This window comes from Pelobates fuscus, chromosome 9 (assembly GCF_036172605.1).
Source record: "Pelobates fuscus isolate aPelFus1 chromosome 9, aPelFus1.pri, whole genome shotgun sequence".
Classification (NCBI taxonomy): Eukaryota; Metazoa; Chordata; class Amphibia; order Anura; family Pelobatidae; genus Pelobates; species Pelobates fuscus.
This window is the reverse complement of record NC_086325.1, coordinates 80332967-80355814: the sequence shown is the minus strand read 5'-3', so window position 1 is coordinate 80355814 and position 22848 is coordinate 80332967. Positions and strand designations below refer to the sequence as shown.

General features: G+C 38.9%; 1 protein-coding gene across 1 annotated transcript in view; it reads left to right on the top strand.

Moving 5' to 3' along the window:
* The window catches only part of TENM1 (teneurin transmembrane protein 1), a 642971-nt gene that overhangs the window by 478905 nt on the left and 141218 nt on the right, over positions 1-22848 (top strand). Inside the window, exons 18-19 of the mRNA XM_063432113.1 lie at positions 6069-6188; positions 7513-7774. Coding sequence (XP_063288183.1) covers positions 6069-6188; positions 7513-7774 — 382 coding nt within the window. The remainder of the gene's footprint in view (positions 1-6068; positions 6189-7512; positions 7775-22848) is intronic.

Genomic DNA, 22848 nt, shown 5'->3' with positions numbered 1-22848 from the left:
ATCATTTTGTTTGTAGATGTATATTTTATGAAATCAGTGTTTTATTTATGAAAAGATAAATATGATTTAGTTGAACAAACACTCTTTGATTTTATTTGTTTAAATGACTTGGCAATGAAATAATGTTTGGGATAATTCAAGAAAGGCTGTCAGAATGATGATGTCTATCAATCATAGTGACTGTATGCAAACATCAAAGTCACTTCCCAGGACCATGCAAGCAACTCAATCAAATATCTGCCAGCCTAGCACTCCAACAGAACCTTTCAAAACAACTTTTGTTATCTATCAATTTGTGAAGTACAGCAAGACATGCTCCAAAACTTGTATTGATTAAACATGATAAAACCAAGAAACCAACACATTTTGCATTATAAAGATAAACATTTTGCAACTGACTATTCAAAAGATGTTAAGGAGTACCCTGTGAATTTGTCTAAAAATAGCATGATTATGATTGCAAGGGTTTTTAATTATAAAATACCGATTAATTTTATGTAAAACAAAAAAAAATGTAATCTCCTATCTGACTAAATGTGGTAGAAATATGACAGGATACAACTAGTTTTATAGTAATCTAGGTTAAAAAAAAGAGATTCAAGTACACCAAGTACAATCTCTCACATATATTTTTATGCTGATCCAAAAGAACATGGAAAACACATTTTAAAGCAATTTTCAATTGCGCCACATTAATGGGAAAATCTATCCTGATGACTTAGTGACAATCAGTCAAGCTCCTTCGATCAACAAACTGTTCCCATGTATATTCATAATATTCTTAAATACATTGTTTTGCAAATATCAACAGAATCTGCTAAAACAAGCTATTTGGGCAGAGAATGCACATATTTACTGTTCTTATGTTCTAAAGAACACTCTTCCCTGCTGTAGGCAAAATCCCCTTTCTTCAAGTCAGAAAGGATGACCTTTTATCTGTTGGGTATTCCTGCTAATACTCATATTACCAGATAGCTGTTTGCACTGGCTCTGAACAAATATCTATGGTAGTATCATCATCCCATGGAGACACTTTTTTTTCTTAGTAAAACAAATGCAATTTTTCTAGCCTTTCTTCATAACTAAAATATTCTATTCCCATTATATCCCTCTGCACATTTTGCAGTTCTATGATATCTTTCTTTAAAGAAAGTGACCAAACAAGTGCATGATATATTACTACTCATCTATACAAAGGCAAAATTACATTTTCCTCCCATGAAATAATACCTAGTTTTATGTATAACATTACCTTACTTGCCTTTATAATGGCAGTCTAGGTTTGCACATTGTTGCCTAGTCCGTTGTCTATAATTCTTCCCAAATGCTCCTTATTTAATGTTATCCCCAACTCAACCTCCCTTAAGGTACATGTTACATGTGTGTTCCTTATCCCAAACTGCATGGCCTGGCATTAATCTATATTGAATCTCAACTGCCACTTCCCCTAATATATACAAAATACTCTATATAGAAGTAATAATTTGTTCAAGCTATATTATCGTACCTAATTTTATGTCATCTTTAAACAATGAATTACAACTATCAGCACCAATTTCAAGATCATAAATAGATAGATTAAAGAGAAGCGGACACAGAACAGAACCCTGGGGTTCTCCTATTATCACTTTTCTACAAGACAATTTCCATAGTCAATGTGTTATCCACGAAAAAAAAAATATTATCTTACCTAATTTTCTTCAATTACAATTAGAGGTTTTTTTTTATAGGGCCAACATATTTTGCAGTTCTGTACAATAGGATTTAGTTTGTATAGTACTGTCTTGTGTGGAACTGTATGAAACGCTTAAGCAAAATCCAAGTAGACCTCATTCATTGCAACACCTGATAAATATCAGGTATTTCTTGAAAGAATGCAATTCTTTTTTAAAACAAAAAGGTTAGTTTTACATGGTCTGTCATAAATCTGTGTTAAGTCCTACTGGAAATTGTTGTTCCATATAAAATATGGAATATTATTGACAGCCCTTTAAATAATTTTCCAGCCATAGATGTTAAGCTTACAGGTCTGTAATTTAGAGTTTTTTTTTATTTAAGGTGCCACATGTGATTTTTCTCAAATCTTTTTATATGTTACTGAAAGAAGAGAACCCATGAAGATTACAAACATTAGTACTTGTAGGTAAATATTGTGGCTTTGTTTATATTAACTTTAGTTGTTTAAGCTGTGTGAACCAATCAATTGTTTCCTGTAAGGTTTTTGAATATATGGAATTTGCAGACCTACAGCTATAGGTTTTTCTTTGAAGGAAACAAAAATATTTCTAATTTTTAACTTGTCCTTATCCTCATTTACTAACTCACCCATCAGATTGCAATAGTTTAACATGTCATTTCTTAACTATTTTACATTAAATGGACTCTATAAGCACCCAGACCACTTAATTCCAATGAAGTCGTCTGAGTGCCTTGTCCCCACATTTGAACCCTGCTGCTGAAAACATTGCCATTCTGTAGGGACCTGCCCTTAGAGTTGCTTCCTTTAAATATTGTAGTAAAACACCACTATCTCAATCAGATGGTATCAGAGAGTTCATCTAATTGAGTGCTGTTTTGATGCACATGCCTCCCAACGCTTTCCTAGGGGAAAGAATTACATTTGCTGAGATCATCAGTCTTCATAACCTCAGGCACGGAGGCATGACAACAGTGCAGAGATGAACACAAAGAAGGAGAAAAGGTAAGTAAAACCACCTGTTTCCTTTACAGAGTGGCAAACGAATAGAAACTAACTAGTTAAAAGGGCACTATAGCATTAGGAATACACTTTTGTATTCCTAACACAATAGGTTTCCTTTAATGCACTTTAAAATGTTATCTGGATTTGTTCTTATTTTGTTTGGCTTGGAGCTTTTCTAGTTTATCCAATCTAATTTCTATTTTGCAAGTCCTATAAACATACTTTTATTTTAAATGTGATGCTGTTGGCTCTTCTTTCTTAAACGTGTTTGATGCCTTTTTCTTATTTTTAATTTATTGACTAAGGCTTCAATTTAATAATCTTTGATACGTTTTTCAAATGATTTAATATTTTTGGATAAACATTTAAAATGATCTAATATTTTGAAAAAATTGTTAAATTGTTATTTTTTTCATATATTATGATTTATTTTATATACAGTATATGATATATTTTGGATATTTCCATTTCCAAAAATATTAAATGGAAGACTAAGCTCCATTGGTTCCCAATGATGCCAGGTTGTCAGAGAATAGTATCTATTTGTAAAAGTGTCCTTTTCCATTTAGCTTTTTTAAATCAAGTGTTTTTGCAATCTTCATATAAATTACTATATTATGGTCACTAGTTCTCAAGGGCCACCATACTTGAACATTTAATATACAAAATACATTATTAGTTTTACTTATTATTATTACCATCATCATCATTATTCCTTTTTACAAAATCTAGTGCTTCTACAGACAGAGACAGAGAAAGTGCCATGATCTAAAACGTGTTTTTCCCTTAACTGAACTAATGTTCCCTCAGTCCCAGTCAATGTCTGGATAATTAAAATTTCCAATGATTAAATACTTACACAGATGTGCAGCCATATTAAATTGGAATAACAATTGGGCTTCATCATCAGTTTTCATGTTTTCGAGTTTGTAGAATTTTGCTGAATGAATGCACGTTTTTATCAATAAGGCTTCCACTTTCTTACCTATACCATTAAATACCCCGTGCTCAAGTTCCACCATATATTTCTTGCTCTTTGGAAATATTAACGTTTTTGTCACTTGCTCTAGCTTTCTCTTGTTTTTATTACATTCTGATAATGATGTCATTACACTTATTTTAATTTCTTTATATCCTTAGAATTTCATGAGTCCCCATATGGAATGCAATAAGTTTTAAATGAAAATTGTGTTTCTGTGGATTTTCAATTATTGTATTCTATACCTACATGGCTCTTAATGCCTCTTATGATCCTGTGTCTGGGATCAATTCTTAGATGATGTGACCATATATTTCCCATTATTTTGTTCTTATTTAGATCAATTTACTTTTTTATGTTTTTGAAGCATTACTTACCTGATCTGTGTGCCTCCACATGAGCCACGCATGGCTCGATCACTCCTCCTTCTGAATGGTCATGCGGCCGCATCATATAGTTTAGAGTACTGCTCACATCACAAGTACACTCTTAAAGGGACAATGGAAACCCCAGGTAAATTCCAGCTCCCATTGGTCCACGTCATTCTGCCCCCCAATCATGTACGTTTTGGGGGCACAGACATGACGTGGACTAATCAAACATGACCTAAAGGTATTTAAACTTCCCTAGCCCTATACACTGTGTCCTATTGTGGTTCCTGTCCCAGTACCTTTGAGGTGGTTCCTTGTTATCTTTTATATTATTATTCTGGTATTGAACTTGGCTTTGATACTGACTCTCATTTATTGTTAACCCTTTCCTGTGTTGTTTGCCTTTCTGACTGATTACTGTGGACCTGACACTGGCTAGTTCTCATTTTCGCTGTCTCTAATAGTCAAATGGTCAAATAGTGCAATTTAACTGAGGAGAAGAAGAGCTCACTAATGACATCAAAACATTTGTATTACAATATGTAAAATGTATCCATTGTGCCATAATTTTGAATAGGAATTGAAAAGAATGATTTTCTTATTACTTTAAATCCTCCTTAGTGAGGACTACTATCTCTAACTGGATTTTCTTTCTGAAATAGGATTACACTCGTGGGGAGAATTAGAACATATAATAAGATTAGTGTTGTTAGGTAGGCTGAATGTGGATTGTTGTCAGCTTAATTAGGCCATTATTGCTGTAGGAGATCTGCTTAAAATTGTTTTAAGAGGATATCCTACATTATGTTGCTTAAAAATCCAACATCCTCCATTGTACATTTGTTTGTATGTTTTTTATGCTGTCTGAAATATTATCGGAGTTCTACCTCCATACATCATTTCATCATCCACTTAAAAGAGTTAGTTAAACTCAGTAGGCAACAATCAATGCCACCTACAATGATATTTCAAGTAGAGACCTAGTTAACTTTTCACAATTGTGATATTTTTATTCTGATCTCACTATTGAGTAATCTACATGGATCCTATGATAAGAAATTATTTTAATGATTTATGATAGAGTGGTAAGCAACTTACCAAAACTGAAAGAGAAAAAAAAACACTCAGAAACAGCAATTTTTGTTTTAAAAAATATATATTTTTTCAAAATACAATTATCACTTTTATACTGAAATTGATAACTCCTAAGTGAAATTGTATTAATTAATGATTAAAGAGAGTGCATTACATTAATTAACAATCAAAATATAACAAGCTGGTGAATCAAATTTCCACCAGTGCAAATGTCTAACTGATAAGGTGAAAGGAAGAGTTAAATTAAAATGTCTAACTGTGTACAACATTTATCAGAAATGTGGATTGTACACAAAACCCTCCTTCCTTCCTCCCCCGTTCTTGCTACTAGAAGGCAGCCATAAAGTTTGACCTACAATTGTTACTGTAGAGTATTTGATAAGTGAGCCATTTACAATAAATTTGCAGAGATGCAGAGGGAATAATAAATACCGTGACAGAGAAACTGGTTTATCTGTGCGGTGAATAATCAGTAATATATCAAAGTGGAAGGTAAGTGGCATGTTATAGACTAAATATTATCTCGCATTGATTTGCAGTATAAAACCAAAGTAAATGTAATTATACATATTTTTTGGGAAGGAAGAGGTTAAAGAGGTGTTAGTTCTAGGGAGCACCCTTATGAAAAGAAAAACAGAGACTAAAGATATATTACCAAGCCTTCAGTCATGATATCAGATAACATGCAACTGAGTTTGTTAGGGAGAGATAGTATAGCATTATTATTAAGACATTGACAATTCACATTTATGTTAGAGTTTAGCTGACTGTACTTAGAACTAACGGGACTATGATTAAATCTAGATCCTCTCTAATTTCTATTTTATTAGAGAGGTTAGATGATTAAGGTTGTAAAACACTTTATATAAATGTGCCTTGACTGACCCTTTGTTGCTTTGCTGATCTATTTTTTTGCTTACAGTCGCTCCTGTGTTGTACGGGGTCAGGTTGTAGCAGTTGATGGCACACCACTAGTAGGAGTCAATGTCAGCTTTGCACACCACATTGATTATGGCTACACAATCAGTCGGCATGATGGAAGGTACAGTTATTTGCTTTTATTATATCTATTTCATATGTTTTCATTACTTTGTAGAATCATAATTTTAAACCTAAATTTACAAAAAAGATTTAAAAAAAAATGAGAGTGCTTGTAATACAAAAATAAGTAATCTGGCTCTAAGATAGAGGGAGTAAAAGTATGGGTATAATATCAATAGTAGATAAAACCACAATTAGTTAAATGTCAAATAGATAGCACTTAAACTAGAAGGGGGTGGGGGCTGCAGCAGGCAGACAGATCACATGACTTTCCGTTCTATTTGGAATTTTGCCCAGAAGTGCCCACCATTAAAATATTGGATTCTATATATGGACTTATTCAGGACTTATTATCAAATTCCTTTCTGAGTGTATATGAATTTCATTCACTTTTGTGCTCGTTTTGAGATATATTGTATTTCTATTTTATTTTATTTTATTTTAGCTCCTGGAAACCTTTCATCTTATTCTTTATAAGTGATATTGATATACATTTCTATACAAATACTGTTAATATAAGTGAATGTCATAGAATTCCAAAAACACCAGTATAACCCCTATTCTTTAAACTATGAACATGGTTTATTAGACTTGTGCATGGCGAGAAAATTTAGCTTGGCCAAAGCATTTTTCCCAAAACTTTACATTTTGTGGGGACACCTGAATTTCAGTTCTAAAAACTAAACTTAATGAGCAATCCAAAAGGGTGCAAAAATGTGCAAACAAGTGTACTGTAAAAATATATCACTAAAATACATATTCTGTATAAATTTTGTAGTACACTGATAAGAGCATTTTTCCACCTTTTGTTTCACAGATCAAGTAGACGAAAAAGTTTTATTTGTACTCTATAGCTTATTTCTCTTTTGACCTGTGATTAAAATCAACATTATGTGAATCTTCCTCAGCCATAAATCATCTCTTTTTCCACAATCACATCTTTTTTTGGCGCAATGGGTGGAATCTATTCATAAAAGCAAAAAAAAACATGCTCGGTCATAGTGTGTTTCAGTTGGTTCGCGATTTGGAGTTTGATGATTCGACCGATCAACTGAGTGGCCCAGATTTGAATGAATTGCAGTTTGGACCAAAATTAATCTATAAGTCTATTGGAAAGTGTTTTCCTGTGGACTTTAATATTGAAGTTCAGCAGCTCTAGTATAACCCTTGAGTTCTAGAGAATGCTCAGTGGTTTAAAAAAAAGTCCTTCTCTGGCACTTACAGTGTTTATATGTTTTCATGTACCTTGTCATCAATACACGTCTTAGCAAAAGTGCCATTATCATTTGTTCTAAAATGTTTCTTTGTTCTTATATTTCCTTTAGTTTTGATCTTGTTACAATTGGTGGAATCTCTGTTACGCTCCTTTTTGAGAGATCACCTTTTTTTCCTGTAAAGAGGACACTGTGGTTGCCATGGAATAAATTCATTGTGGTGGATAAAGTGGTAATGCAGAGAGAACAGATCGAGACTCTGTTATGTGACATGAGTAGTTTTATGAGTCCCAATCCAATTGTCCTTCCTTCACCATTAACGACCTTTGCTGGTTCCTGTGCAGAACGAGGCTCTGTTATTCCAGAACTACAGGTAATGATGAAAAAAAAATAAAAAATAAAAATTCTCCACAAACATATAACATGTCTGTTCATTTAAATTTACAAAATGTAGTAGTACTATACTTACATGTTTTACAAAAATATTAGAGGGAATTTTATTTGAGTGCCTGAGGACTGATATAGACCAGGTATTAAAAAGTTAATTGAATGGGAATTTTGAAAAATGAAATATAAGTATAAAACTTAACTGTTGGGGTGGTTTTCCTTGTTAAACAAGGTAGTAAATGCAATATGTTATTGTAAGTGTAATATCATTCCTGATACATTATAGGTAAAGTATACATGTATATATAAAGGCATAAATCTTTTTTATTTCACATGTAGTGGTCTATTAGATACATTATTAAAATCATGTTTCAAACAGCTCTAACTATTAGTATTCTCTATTTAAAGCGTCACTTTCCTGTCCAAATAAAAAAACTAATAAATTATTTAGTATATATATATATATATCCCCATGAAACCATGCATTAATTATGCATTATTTTTTTCATTGGTGGATATCTTTAAAACAGCTTGCAAAAGCAGCAGATCTCTTGTCTTAAATCGTTGTAAGCCAGCCCCCTTTTCCCCAGCCCAGGCTTCCTGTGGTTGTCCAATCACTTACTTCCTAATGCAGTTCAGTGATAAGTCTTGGCAAGGCTCTTCTGAGCTAGACTACCAGGAAGTACCGTATTTATCGGCGTATAACACGCCCCGGCGTATAACACGCACCTCATTTTAAGAAGGAAATTTCCCCCCCTCCCATAGTATCCCCCCCTCCCATAGTGTTCCCCCACCCTCATCCCATAGTGTTCCCCCCCTTTCCATAGTATTCTCCCCCCCCGTAGTATTTTCCACCCCCTCCCATAGTGTTCCCCCCCTCATCCCATAGTGTTCTCCCCCCTTCCCATAGTGCCCCCCCTTCCCTTGTCCCATAGTGCACTTTGCCTCCCCTTGTCCCATAATTACTTACCTGTCTTGAAGCGTGGACCGGCTTCACAGCGCGCACCGCTGTACAGGAACTTAAATTTCAGGTTCTGGTTTCCGGCGGGACTGAAAGGAAGTGTGCACACTTAGTGCGCACTTCCTTTCAGTCCCGCCAGAAACCGGAACCTGAAATTGAAGTTCCAGTACTGCGGTGCGCGCTGAACACTGGCCCACACTTCAAGACAGGTAAGTAAACCTTCACATTCGCTCCATAAGACGCACAGACATTTCCCCTCACTTTTGAGGGGAAAAAAAGTCCATCTTATGGAGCGAAAAATATGTATATCGGCGTATAACATGCACACATCATTTGCCCCCTATTTCCAGTGAGAAAAAGTGCGTGTTATACGCCAATAAATACGGTAATGGAATTGGTTGTCTGAATGACAACAAGGGGGTGTAACAAGGTTAATGTACAAAAGTGCCAATTTCTATTGATATCTGCACTTTCTGTTAAATGAAAAAAAGAGGGGACACTTTAAAGCACATCAGCACGCTAAAACACTTTAGGTGTTTGGACCGTCACTTTACGTTTCAGCCTATATCTAACTAACTTTAAAGAAATGTAACTCTATATAACATATCCTTGTATATAAATTTTATATTTCTCATTTAAATATGTTTCTTGGGGGGTGTAGCCTTCCAGTTTTAGATGAGTTTTCGGTTACATATTAAATATGCTATTTAAGGTTTTATGTTGGTCAGTGTTCTCACAAATGCTATCTTACACACAATTTGTATATATAACCTATTTATTCTTAACTATATCCTAATTTCTGATGTCTAATTCCAGTGTTCCACATTAATATTTTAACAACACTGTACAGAATGTGTAGACAGTCTTTGCATATTTGATTTATTATATACAGTATGTCACTTGATATTGCATGATAACATAATTTATACAAGATTTATTACTTGTTTTACTGGTTCAATAAAATGTCCCATAAGCTTATTGGACCATTTTGAGTCCTCAATAAAACGTGACACCTCTCTGTTAGTGAAATGTGCTAGTTTTAAAGTTGACCCTAATATTTACTTTAATTGAGAAGGCTGCACTCTGGGTTACGTTTTAAAATGACAGATTGTAAAATACCAGGATATCGATTGGATTATTGTGATCTCCAGTTCAGCTAATGGAAATAGGTGCATGAACTTGTTCAATCAGCTTCAGTTAGTAATAGTACCTACAACATTACATAATTCACTAGATATATATGGTGATATAGTATTACATTTTTATAGAAAGATAAAAGTAAAGCAACACATTTATATGAATAAAGAAATACAGCATAACTCCACTAGTCAGTCATATTCCCATTACATTAACACTGGAACTAAATGTTGAAAAAAAAATTTAAAGCGATATATCCATCAGGAAATTAAAAAAAAAAGATAACTATATATATATTTATTGTTTTAAAAATGTCCATAATAAATAAATATATATATATATATATATATATATATATATATATATAAATATATATATATATATATATATAAATTTATTTAGTTATCGTTTTAAAAATTTCCTGATGGATATACAGCTTTAAATTATTTTTTCAACATTATATATATATATTATGGAAAATTGTTTCATACTTACCATAATTTTATTTTCCTGATCATTATTCATGGCAGCATTTACTCATGGGTTAGCTCCTCCCCTCACAGCAGAAAGGACAGCAAATAGAAGTTGGTATAAATAGATCCTCCCCCTTCCGATCAGGCAGTCTTTGTAATTAGCTTCACAATGCTTATAGTAGATGGGTGGGAATGTAATGCTGACATGAATAATGATCAGGAAAAGAAAATGACGGTAAGTATGAAATCATTTTCCATATCAATAATGGCAGCTTTTACTCATAGGGAATACTCAAGCAGTGTATATATATATATATATAGGGAAGGGCAGAGTTCAAATACAGCTAAAGGTTATAAAAAATCATCATTGAGCTGCATAAACCTTAGAAGACTTAAAAAAGCCAAAGAGTAGTCAATATTTTCATAAAATATGTTCAGACAATTAAATTTACCCTAGGAGCTGCTAGGTCAGTAACCCCATGGTATTCACGTGTCAGAAATATCCTGGAGAAATATAGATAGGCATTAAGGTCATGATAACCAAACCCATTGAAGAAACAAGGTTAGAAGGTTGGACAAATACAAGACAAACTACTGTAAGAAAAAGACACCCGTCCTGTTATGGATAAAAAAAAGTTTGATAAACTCCATAAAACCAAGACACAGTCTAGAATTATAGACCTTTAATGTCCTTCCAAAATATAAAATAAAATACCAAATGGATGGTGGTATCAAACAGAACCTTGACAAAGGCGTAACTTCCAGAAATCAGACTGGAACAATCCATGACATTTTAGAAAGTGTTGGATGAAAACAGTCACCCCCTGTTTTATAGCAGGGTGAGCTTTAAACTGAAAATACTGCTATTTTCTGGGTGTATTTATTGGAGACAGTGCACACCGCTTTGTTATGCTTAGTGAACTACTTACCTGGAAACAAAATAATACCAGGAAACAAAATAATATCTACCTATAAGAGAAAGGCAGAGCCTAGTAGAGAAATAAGAGAGTCTGTTATTAAAACACAGCAATAGTGATTATATATTGCAAAAATCAGACTCTCAACAGTGCCTCCCACTGTGAATGAATTGTTTGATACAGTAATGAACAGTTACAGGAAACGTAGAAACCTATAACACAAGTAGATATTACTAGGCAAAGTCATGACGAATCACATCATTCAGATCAGTTAAATATCAGTATGATATTTATATCAATATATCAGTATGAACCATATAAATTGTGTCAACTACTAAATTATAAGTAGGTAATGTAGGCCAACAACGTCAGGACCTACATGCAAAGTAAAAAATATTGTAAATAGTACTAATTATTTCAAACAGTAGAATCAAATTGATTAGAGACTGTTGTGCAATGTCAGTAGGAGTTAGGCAGTAGGCAGGACACCGATTAAAAGTTGGTAACCAACGGCACAGTATCCCTTGTGGCAACAGACATGTAATATGCAGGATAGTAGAAGATATTCAGTTGTCCTTGTGAGAACAAACAACTGCATACTTACACTGACCTTCTGCAGTTTGTTTTATCTGCAAATATATCAACACCTGTCCAAGCATATAATCCACAAGAATTATAATAATGCAATGTTAGGAATGACCATCACATATACGGATCTAAGTACAGAGACCATGTGAAACATATCAGCCAAATGTTTGTCACAAACAAGCTACAATATTATATTATGCAGGATGACCCAACAGCTTAAAGCCATACATTGGCTGTGAAGTCCAGATAGTAGTACGCCCAAATTAATCTCCATGAGTATCAGAACAGAGGTCAGTAATGGAACTTCACGTTCAGCTATTTTCCTTATTGTTCTGGTAGCAGGTAAATTTTACCTGAAATAGTAAACCTAGTAGACTGAATAGTAAACCTGGTGACTGAAGGACCTTCCAATGTCATTATAAATACTTGCTATAACCAGTATCAAAGTTACATGGAGTTATTAGCCCAAAATAATACCCTTTATTGCAGAAAATAAATTATAATCCCTTCACAACAGGGGAATCAGTGGGAAAGTCTGATCCTTAACCCCTTAAGAGCCAAACAAATGCCAACACTGACATTACATGGATTGCCAAACTCAAGGTTCCCAAGGGATAAAATAGCAGAATACTGAATATAGTGCACATCCAAACAGCAGGGTCTACTAAGCTGTGCATCTTAAGTTAGGAATACATAGTTACATAGTTACATAGCTGAAAAGAGACTTATCAAAAGAGACCATCAAGTTCAGCCTTCCTCACATATGTCTTTTCTGTTGATCCAAAAGAAGGCAAAAAAAACTAGTCTGAAGTGCTTCCAATTTTGCAACAAACTAGGAAAAAAATCCTTCTTGACCCCAAAATAGCAGTCAGATATCTCATTGAATCAAGCAGCTATTACCCCAGTAATTAGAAATTATATCCCTGTATGTTATGTTTTTGCACGTATTTATCCAATTGCTCTTTAAACATCTGTATGGACTCTAATAATACATATTAAGGTTAAACACGGTCACAAAACATAAAAACATTCAGTATCCTGATCAGTGGTACCTGGCAAGAGAAATACTTTGGTAACACCATATCTCATGTATATGCATAGGTGTGCACACATAAAGCACTATTAACTGTTATTGAACATTACCAGCCTCCATTTTGGAAATCTGGACTGCTTCTATCAAGTGGGAGGGATACTCAGACAACTGCAGTAAAACTAAAGTTATTGATTACTACTCCTGAAACACATGTGTGGGAGGAGAACACTTATACAAAAGCAAAAAGCAGCATGTTTCTCTTATCTCCTTCATTTAGAAAACTGAAGTAGAGAACCCACAGTTTGTAATTATTATTATTGTTATCATTATTGGTATTTATAAAGCACCAGCTTATTCTGCAGTGCTTTACAATAAGAGGGGAAGTTACCAAATGAGACAATAACAAAATGTAACAGGAACAATAGGTAGTTGAGGACCTTGCTCAAATGAGCTTAAAGTCTAGAGAAGGTGGGTATAAAAACACAATAGAAAGGGTATTGAACGAGACCACAAGTAGACATGGTGGGAAAGTAGCAGAACTGGAGGTGAGAGCGGAATGATGCCCTTTAGGAAAAGAGCAAGAGGAAGGTTTGAGAGATAGAAGTTACTAGTTGGATGCCATATGCAGTCCTGAAAAGATGAGTTTTGAAGGACATCTTAAAGGATTGAAGACTAGGGGAGAGTCTTACAGGGGTAGGTAGGCTGTTCCAAAGGAAATGAACTGCCTGTGAGAAGTCTTGCAGGCATGAATTTGCAGTAAGGGTGCGAGCAGCAGAAAGGAGAAGGTCATGAGTAGATTGGAGAGACCGATAGTGGGCATACCTATGAATCAGTGAAGAAATGCAAGAGGGGCTAGAGCTTTATAGGTAAGGGTTAGTATATTAATATTATGGGGTACAGGAAGCCAGTGTAAGGATCGACAGAGGGGTGAACTGTGAGAGGATTGTAGGGGGGCAGTACAGCTTCTGGGGAGACCAATTAGGAGAGAATTACAGTAAACCATGCAAGAGATTACTAGAGCATGAGCAAGCTCCTTGGCAGCATCTTGCGTGAGAAATTGGCATTGTTTTTAGGCTGAAATCGACAGGTTTGGCAACAGACCGGACAAGAGGCGTAAAGGTGAGACCATGATCAAAAATGACACCAAGACAGCTAGCTTGAAAGGATGGGGTGAGGCAGGTATCGTCAACCTGCAGGGAGAGTGAAGGAGGAGGATCAGTGTTATGAGGAGGAAATTGAAGAAACTCAGTTTTATAGAGATTACGTTTCAGAACGCAGGAGGACATCCAACCAGAGATAGAAGAGAGGCAATTGGTGACATGTTGTAGGACAGCAGTGGAGAGGTCAGGGAAGGAGAGTAGAGATGTCGCAAACATAACATTTTCCGTTCGCGAACGGCGAACGCGAATTTCCGCAAATGTTCGCGAACGGGCGAACCGGGCGAACCGCCATAGACTTCAATAGGCAGGCGAATTTTAAAACCCACAGGGACTCTTTCTGGCCACAATAGTGATGGAAAAGTTGTTTCAAGGGGACTAACACCTGGACTGTGGCATGCCGGAGGGGGATCCATGGCAAAACTCCCATGGAAAATTACATAGTTGATGCAGAGTCTGGTTTTAATCCATAAAGGGCATAAATCACCTAACATTCCTAAATTGTTTGGAATAACGTACTTTAAAACATCAGGTATGATGTTGTATCGATCAGGTAGTGTAAGGGTTACGCCCGCTTCACAGTGACAGACCAAACTCCCTGTTTAACGCACTGCAAACAACCGCAAACAGTCCAATTGCACAACCGCAAACTCCCCATTTGCACAAGGTTGGATACCAAGCTAGCCATGTCCCGTTCCTTGTCCTCACTGATGTCATTGAAGGTCTCTTCCTCCACCCAGCCACGTACAACACCAAGGGTCCACGAAAGGTGACAACAAGCCCCCTGGGACGCCTGCTGTGTTTGGTCTTCCACCTCCTCAAAGCCACCTTCCTCCTCTGACTCCTCTTCTTCAGACTCCTCTCTCTGCGTTGCCTCTCTCTGCATTATTATAAGGTGTGTTAAGTAGTACTATTCCTATCAGTTTAATCCCTGTTACGTCCCCTATCAGGGGACGTGTATATGGCATCGATTTTAGGAACCAGGAGATGGAAAAAGATGCTTGGTCGGTCCTCCTACTTCAAATTTGGGGCACTGCGCGTGCAATTTAATGTGCCACCAGATAGTAGGGGTGTGTTAAGTAGTACTATTCTTATCAGTTTAATCCCTGTTACGTCCCCTATCAGGTAACGTGTATATGACATCGATTTTAGGAACCGGGAGATGGAAAAAGATGCTTGGTTGGTCATCCTACTTCAAATTTGGGGCACTGTGCGTGTAATCTAATGTGCCACCAGATAGGAGTGGTGTGTTAAGTAGTACTATTCTTATGAGTTTAATCCCTGTTACGTGCCCTATGAGGGGACGTGTATATGGCATCGATTTTAGGAACCGGGAGATGGAAAAAGATGCTTGGTTGGTCCTCCTACTTCAAATTTGGGGCACTGCACGTGTAATCTAATGTGCCACCGGATAGGAGTGGTGTGTTAAGTAGTACTATTCTTATCAGTTTAATCCCTGTTACGTCCCCTATCAGGGGACGTGTATATGGCATAAATTTTAGGAACCGGGAGATGGAAAAAGATGCTTGGTCGGTCCACCTACTTCAAATTTGGGGCACTGCGCGTGCAATCTAATGTGCCACCAGATAGGAGTGGTGTGTTAAGTAGTACTATTCTTATCAGTTTAATCCCTGTTACGTCCCCCTCATCAGGCCTTTTTTAGTCGAATGTATCGCCCACTGTCAGTCCCTTTGGGATCCATCCCTCATTCATCTGAATAAAGGTGAGGTAATCTAGACTTTTTTGACCTAGGCGACTTCTCTTCTCAGTGACAATACCTCCTGCTGCACTGAAGGTCCTTTCTGACAGAACACTTGAAGCGGGGCAGGCCAGAAGTTCTATCGCAAATTGGGATAGCTCAGGCCACAGGTCAAGCCTGCACACCCAGTAGTCAAGGGGTTCATCGCTCCTCAGAGTGTCGATATCTGCAGTTAAGACGAGGTAGTATGCTACCTGTCGGTCGAGTCGTTCTCTGAGGGTGGACCCCGAAGGGCTGTGGCGATGCGTAGGACTTAAAAAGCTCTGCATGTCCTCATCAACAACATGTCTGTAAAGTGTCCTGTACTTGCCGGCATGGTCGTGGGAGGAGGAGGATTACTTTCACCTCTTCCCCTGTTAGATTCCCGTTGTGCTCTGACATCACCCTTATACGCTGTGTAAAGCATACATTTTAATTGATTTTGGTACTGCTGCATCCTTTCCGACTTGCGGTAATTCGGTATCATTTCAGGCACTTTTTGCTTATACCGGACACCCAGTACAGGTCGTTCTCTTTCAGCCTTTTTATACGAGGGTCCCTCAACAGGCACGACAGCATGAAAGACCCCATTTGCACAAGGTTGGATGCCGAGCTACTCATGTCCCACTCCTCATCCTCAGTGATCTCACTGAAGGTATGTTCTTCCCCCCCAGCCACGTACAACACCACGGGTACCAGATAGGTGACAACGAGCACCCTGGGATGCCTGTTGTGGTTGGTCTTCCTCCTCCTCCTCAAATACACATTCCTCCTCTGACTCCTCTTCCTCACAATCCTCTTCCAGCATTGCCGCAGGTCCAGCAAGCGATGCTGATAAGGCTGTTTCTGGTGGTGATGGTGACCACAACTCTTCCTCTTCCTCTTCACGCCCATCTACGGCCTGATCCAGCACTCTTTGCAGGGCACGCTCCAGGAAGAAAACAAATGGTATGATGTCGCTGATGGTGCCTTCGGTGCAACTGACTAGGTTTGTCACCTCCTCAAAAGGACACATGAGCCTACAGGCATTGCACATGAGCGTCCAGTAACGTAGCAAAAAAATTCCCAGCTCCGCAGAGGCTCTCCTAGCACCCCGGTCATACAAATAGTCGTTAACGGCTTTCTTTGTTGGAGCAGGCGGTCGAACATTAGGAGTGTTGAATTTCAACGTGTCGGGCTGTTGCAAATCAAGCGCCTCACTGGCATGTTGTTTCGCCGCTGGATATCTGAAAAGTGCGCCATGGCCGTGTAGGAATGCCTGAAATGGCCACACACCTTCCTGGCCTGTTTCAGGACGTCCTGTAAGCCCGGGTACTTATACACAAAGCGTTGTACGATCAGATTAACACATGGGCCATGCACGGCACATGTGTCAACTTGCCCAAATTCAATGCCGACAACAAATTTCTTTTGTTGTCACAAACCACTTTGCCGATCTCCAGTTGCTGCGGAGTCAGCCACTGATCCAGCTGTGTGTTTAGGGCGGACAGGTGTGCTGGTCCAGTGTGCTGCTTTCAGTCAAGTCAACCCCAAGACAGCGTGACACTGGGGGGGTGCCGTTGATGTGGAGCAAGACGCAGCAGAAGAAGAGGACTCAGCTGAGGAGGTTATGGAAGAGGATGGAGTAGGAGGAGTAGAGGAGGTGGCAGCAGGCCTGCCTGCAAGTAGTGGCGGTGTCACCAACTCCTCTGCAGTGGTCAGATGGACCCTTACCCCAACACTGTCTGCCAGACATGCCATTACTTCCTTTTGCACAATCGAGTACAGGTTGGGGATTGCCTTTTGTGCAAATTTCGTCCGGGTACCTTCCACTGCGGTGTCCCAATAGCTACAAATTTTTGGAACGCCTCAGACTCCACCAGCTTGTATGGTAAAAGCTGGTGGGCTAAGAGTTCAGACAAGCCAGCTGTCAGATGCCGGGCAAGGGGGTAACTTTGTGACATTGGCTTCTTACGCTCAAACATGTCCTTGACAGACACCTGACTGTGGGCAGATTAGCAGGAACTGCTCAAGGCGAGAGATGGAGTGGCGGATGGTTGAGAGGGGGCAAGGAGGACAGCAGTGGTTGACGTGGCTGAAGATGCTGGACCAGGAGGAGGATGGCAGCTTTGAGTTTGTGTGCTGCTTGTACTCATGTGTTGATCCCATAGGCGTTTGTGATGTGCGATCATGTGCCTTCGCAATGCAGTTGCACCTAGGTGGGTGTTGGACTTCCCACGACTCAGTTTCTTTTGGCACAGGTTGCAAATGGCATCGCTCTTGTCAGAGGCAGACACACAAAAAAAATGCCACACTGCTGAGCTTTGCAATGGCGGCATTCTGGTGGTGGCAACAGCATGCGTTGATTGGTGTGCTGTCTGGCTGACCCCGGGTGCCGATGCATGCTGTCTGACTGTGCCACTAGCTACTTGCGACGACCTCCCCATGCTTCCAACTCGTCTCCTCCTCCTCTCTGTCTCCCCATCTGAACTTTCCCCCTGTTCTTCTTCTCTTCTAGCGGGCAACCACGTGACATCCACGGATGCATCGTCATCATCAACCGCTTCACTTGTATCTGACAACTCAGCAAAGGAAGCAGCAGCGGGTACAACATCATCATCATCATCACACCGTACGTCCATGTGTGCAATGCTGCCTGACTGAGACATATCCCTGTTATCTACATCCTCTGGCAATAATGGTTGCGCATCACTCATTTCTTCCAACTGATGTGTAAATAACTCCTCTGACAGATCAAGTAAAGCGGCTGTGGTGCTAGTGTTGGTGTTGGCAGCAGGCGGGCGAGTGGTAACTTGAGAGGTGCCCGAAGCTAAGCTGGAGGAGGATGGTGCGTCAAGGTTCCGAGCGGAAGCTGTAGAAGATTGGGTGTCCTGTCTTAGCCAGTCAACTATGTCCTCAGAACTTTTCGAGTTCAGGGTACGTGGCCTCTGAACACTGGGCATTATTCTAGGGCCAAATGGAATCACAGCACCATGACCATGACGGCCCCTGCGGGGTGGCCTGCCTCTGCCTGTCATTTTTTTTTCGATTAGTGGTACTATGCGTGCAAGCTTCTGTGACAACAGATATGAGTGGCACTGTGCACTGGCAGAAGTTGGCAGAGTAGACGCTGTAGGCCTGACACACACGCTTGCAGACAACTAACTGCTATTCAATCAATTACAGTCAAAATTTTATTTTTTTTAAAATGTACACTACTTTTACACCAGATATGAGTTGCACTGGTGTGACACTGTGCCCTGGCAGGCCCTGAAGCGCACACGTGTGAAGGAAACTGACTGCTATTATTTCACAGTCAAATTTATAGTTTTTTTTTTCAATGTACACTACTGTTACACCAGATATGAGTGCACTGGTGTGACACTGTGCCCTGGCAGGCCCTGAAACGAACACGCGTGAAGGAAACTGACTGCTATTATTCCACAGTCAAAAAAGTGTTGTTTTTTTAAAATGTACTCTACTGTTACACCAGATACTAGTTGCACTGGTGTGACACTGTGCCCTGGCAGGCCTTGAAACGCACACATGTAAAGGAAACTGACTGCTATTATTTCAGTCAAATTTCTAGTTTTTTTTTAATACAAACTACTGTTACACCAGATATGAGTTGCACTGGTGTGACACTGTGCCCTGGCAGGCCCTGAAACGCACATGTGTGAGGGGAACTGACTGCTATTATTTCACAGTCAAAAAAGTGTTGTTTTTTAAAAATGTACACTACTGTTACACTAGATATGAGTTGCACTGGTGTGACACCGTGCCCTGGCAGGCCCTGAAACGCACACGTGTGAAGGAAACTGACTGCTATTATATCACAGTCAAAAAAGTGTTGTTTTTTTTAAATGTACACTACTGTTACACCAGATATGAGTTGCACTGGTGTGACACTGTGCCCTGGCAGGCCCTGAAACGCACACGTGTGAAGGAAACTGACTGCTATTATTCCACAGTCAAAAAAGTGTTGTTTTTTTTAAAATGTACTCTACTGTTACACCAGATATGAGTTGCACTGGTGTGACACTGTGCCCTGGCAGGCCCTGAAACGCACACGTGTGAAGGAAACTGACTGCTATTATTTCACAGTCAAATTTATAGTTTTTTTTTTCAATGTACACTACTGTTACACCAGATATGAGTGCACTGGTGTGACACTGTGCCCTGGCAGGCCCTGAAACGAACACGCGTGAAGGAAACTGACTGCTATTATTCCACAGTCAAAAAAGTGTTGTTTTTTTAAAATGTACTCTACTGTTACACCAGATACTAGTTGCACTGGTGTGACACTGTGCCCTGGCAGGCCTTGAAACGCACACATGTGAAGGAAACTGACTGCTATTATTTCAGTCAAATTTCTAGTTTTTTTTTAATACAAACTACTGTTACACCAGATATGAGTTGCACTGGTGTGACACTGTGCCCTGGCAGGCCCTGAAACGCACATGTGTGAGGGGAACTGACTGCTATTATTTCACAGTCAAAAAAGTGTTGTTTTTTAAAAATGTACACTACTGTTACACTAGATATGAGTTGCACTGGTGTGACACCGTGCCCTGGCAGGCCCTGAAACGCACACGTGTGAAGGAAACTGACTGCTATTATATCACAGTCAAAAAAGTGTTGTTTTTTTTAAATGTACACTACTGTTACACCAGATATGAGTTGCACTGGTGTGACACTGTGCCCTGGCAGGCCCTGAAACGCACACGTGTGAAGGAAACTGACTGCTATTATTCCACAGTCAAAAAAGTGTTGTTTTTTTTAAAATGTACTCTACTGTTACACCAGATATGAGTTGCACTGGTGTGACACTGTGCCCTGGCAGGCCCTGAAACGCACACGTGTGAAGGAAACTGACTGCTATTATTTCACAGTCAAATTTATAGTTTTTTTTTTCAATGTACACTACTGTTACACCAGATATGAGTGCACTGGTGTGACACTGTGCCCTGGCAGGCCCTGAAACGAACACGCGTGAAGGAAACTGACTGCTATTATTCCACAGTCAAAAAAGTGTTGTTTTTTTAAAATGTACTCTACTGTTACACCAGATACTAGTTGCACTGGTGTGACACTGTGCCCTGGCAGGCCTTGAAACGCACACATGTGAAGGAAACTGACTGCTATTATTTCAGTCAAATTTCTAGTTTTTTTTTAATACAAACTACTGTTACACCAGATATGAGTTGCACTGGTGTGACACTGTGCCCTGGCAGGCCCTGAAACGCACATGTGTGAGGGGAACTGACTGCTATTATTTCACAGTCAAAAAAGTGTTGTTTTTTAAAAATGTACACTACTGTTACACTAGATATGAGTTGCACTGGTGTGACACCGTGCCCTGGCAGGCCCTGAAACGCACACGTGTGAAGGAAACTGACTGCTATTATATCACAGTCAAAAAAGTGTTGTTTTTTTTAAATGTACACTACTGTTACACCAGATATGAGTTGCACTGGTGTGACACTGTGCCCTGGCAGGCCCTGAAACGCACACGTGTGAAGGAAACTGACTGCTATTATTCCACAGTCAAAAAAGTGTTGTTTTTTTTAAAATGTACTCTACTGTTACACCAGATATGAGTTGCACTGGTGTGACACTGTGCCCTGGCAGGCCCTGAAACGCACACGTGTGAAGGAAACTGACTGCTATTATTTCACAGTCAAATTTATAGTTTTTTTTTTCAATGTACACTACTGTTACACCAGATATGAGTGCACTGGTGTGACACTGTGCCCTGGCAGGCCCTGAAACGAACACGCGTGAAGGAAACTGACTGCTATTATTCCACAGTCAAAAAAGTGTTGTTTTTTTAAAATGTACTCTACTGTTACACCAGATACTAGTTGCACTGGTGTGACACTGTGCCCTGGCATGCCTTGAAACGCACACATGTGAAGGAAACTGACTGCTATTATTTCAGTCAAATTTCTAGTTTTTTTTTAATACAAACTACTGTTACACCAGATATGAGTTGCACTGGTGTGACACTGTGCCCTGGCAGGCCCTGAAACGCACATGTGTGAGGGGAACTGACTGCTATTATTTCACAGTCAAAAAAGTGTTGTTTTTTAAAAATGTACACTACTGTTACACTAGATATGAGTTGCACTGGTGTGACACCGTGCCCTGGCAGGCCCTGAAACGCACACGTGTGAAGGAAACTGACTGCTATTATATCACAGTCAAAAAAGTGTTGTTTTTTTTAAATGTACACTACTGTTACACCAGATATGAGTTGCACTGGTGTGACACTGTGCCCTGGCAGGCCCTGAAACGCACACGTGTGAAGGAAACTGACTGCTATTATTCCACAGTCAAAAAAGTGTTGTTTTTTTTAAAATGTACTCTACTGTTACACCAGATATGAGTTGCACTGGTGTGACACTGTGCCCTGGCAGGCCCTGAAACGCACACATGTGAAGGAAACTGACTGCCATTATTTCAGTCAAATTTCTAGTGTTTTTTTTAATACAAACTACTGTTACACCAGATATGAGTTGCACTGGTGTGACACTGTGCCCTGGCAGGCCCTGAAACGCACACGTGTGAAGGAAACTGACTGCTATTATTTCACAGTCAAAAAAGTTTTTTTTTTTTTTTTTTTTAAACGTACAATACTGTTACACCAGATATGAGTTGCACTGGTGTGACACTGTGCTCTGGCAGGCCCTGAAGCGCACACGTGTGAAGGAAACTGACTGCTATTATTTCACAGTCAAATTTCTAGTTGTTTTTTATGTACACTACTGTTACACCAGATATGAGTTGCACTGGTGTGACACTGTGCCCTGGCAGGCCCTGAAACGCACACGTGTGAAGGAAACTGACTGCTATTATTTCACAGTCAAATTTATAGTTTTTTTTTTCAATGTACACTACTGTTACACCAGATATGAGTGCACTGGTGTGACACTGTGCCCTGGCAGGCCCTGAAACGAACACGCGTGAAGGAAACTGACTGCTATTATTCCACAGTCAAAAAAGTGTTGTTTTTTTAAAATGTACTCTACTGTTACACCAGATACTAGTTGCACTGGTGTGACACTGTGCCCTGGC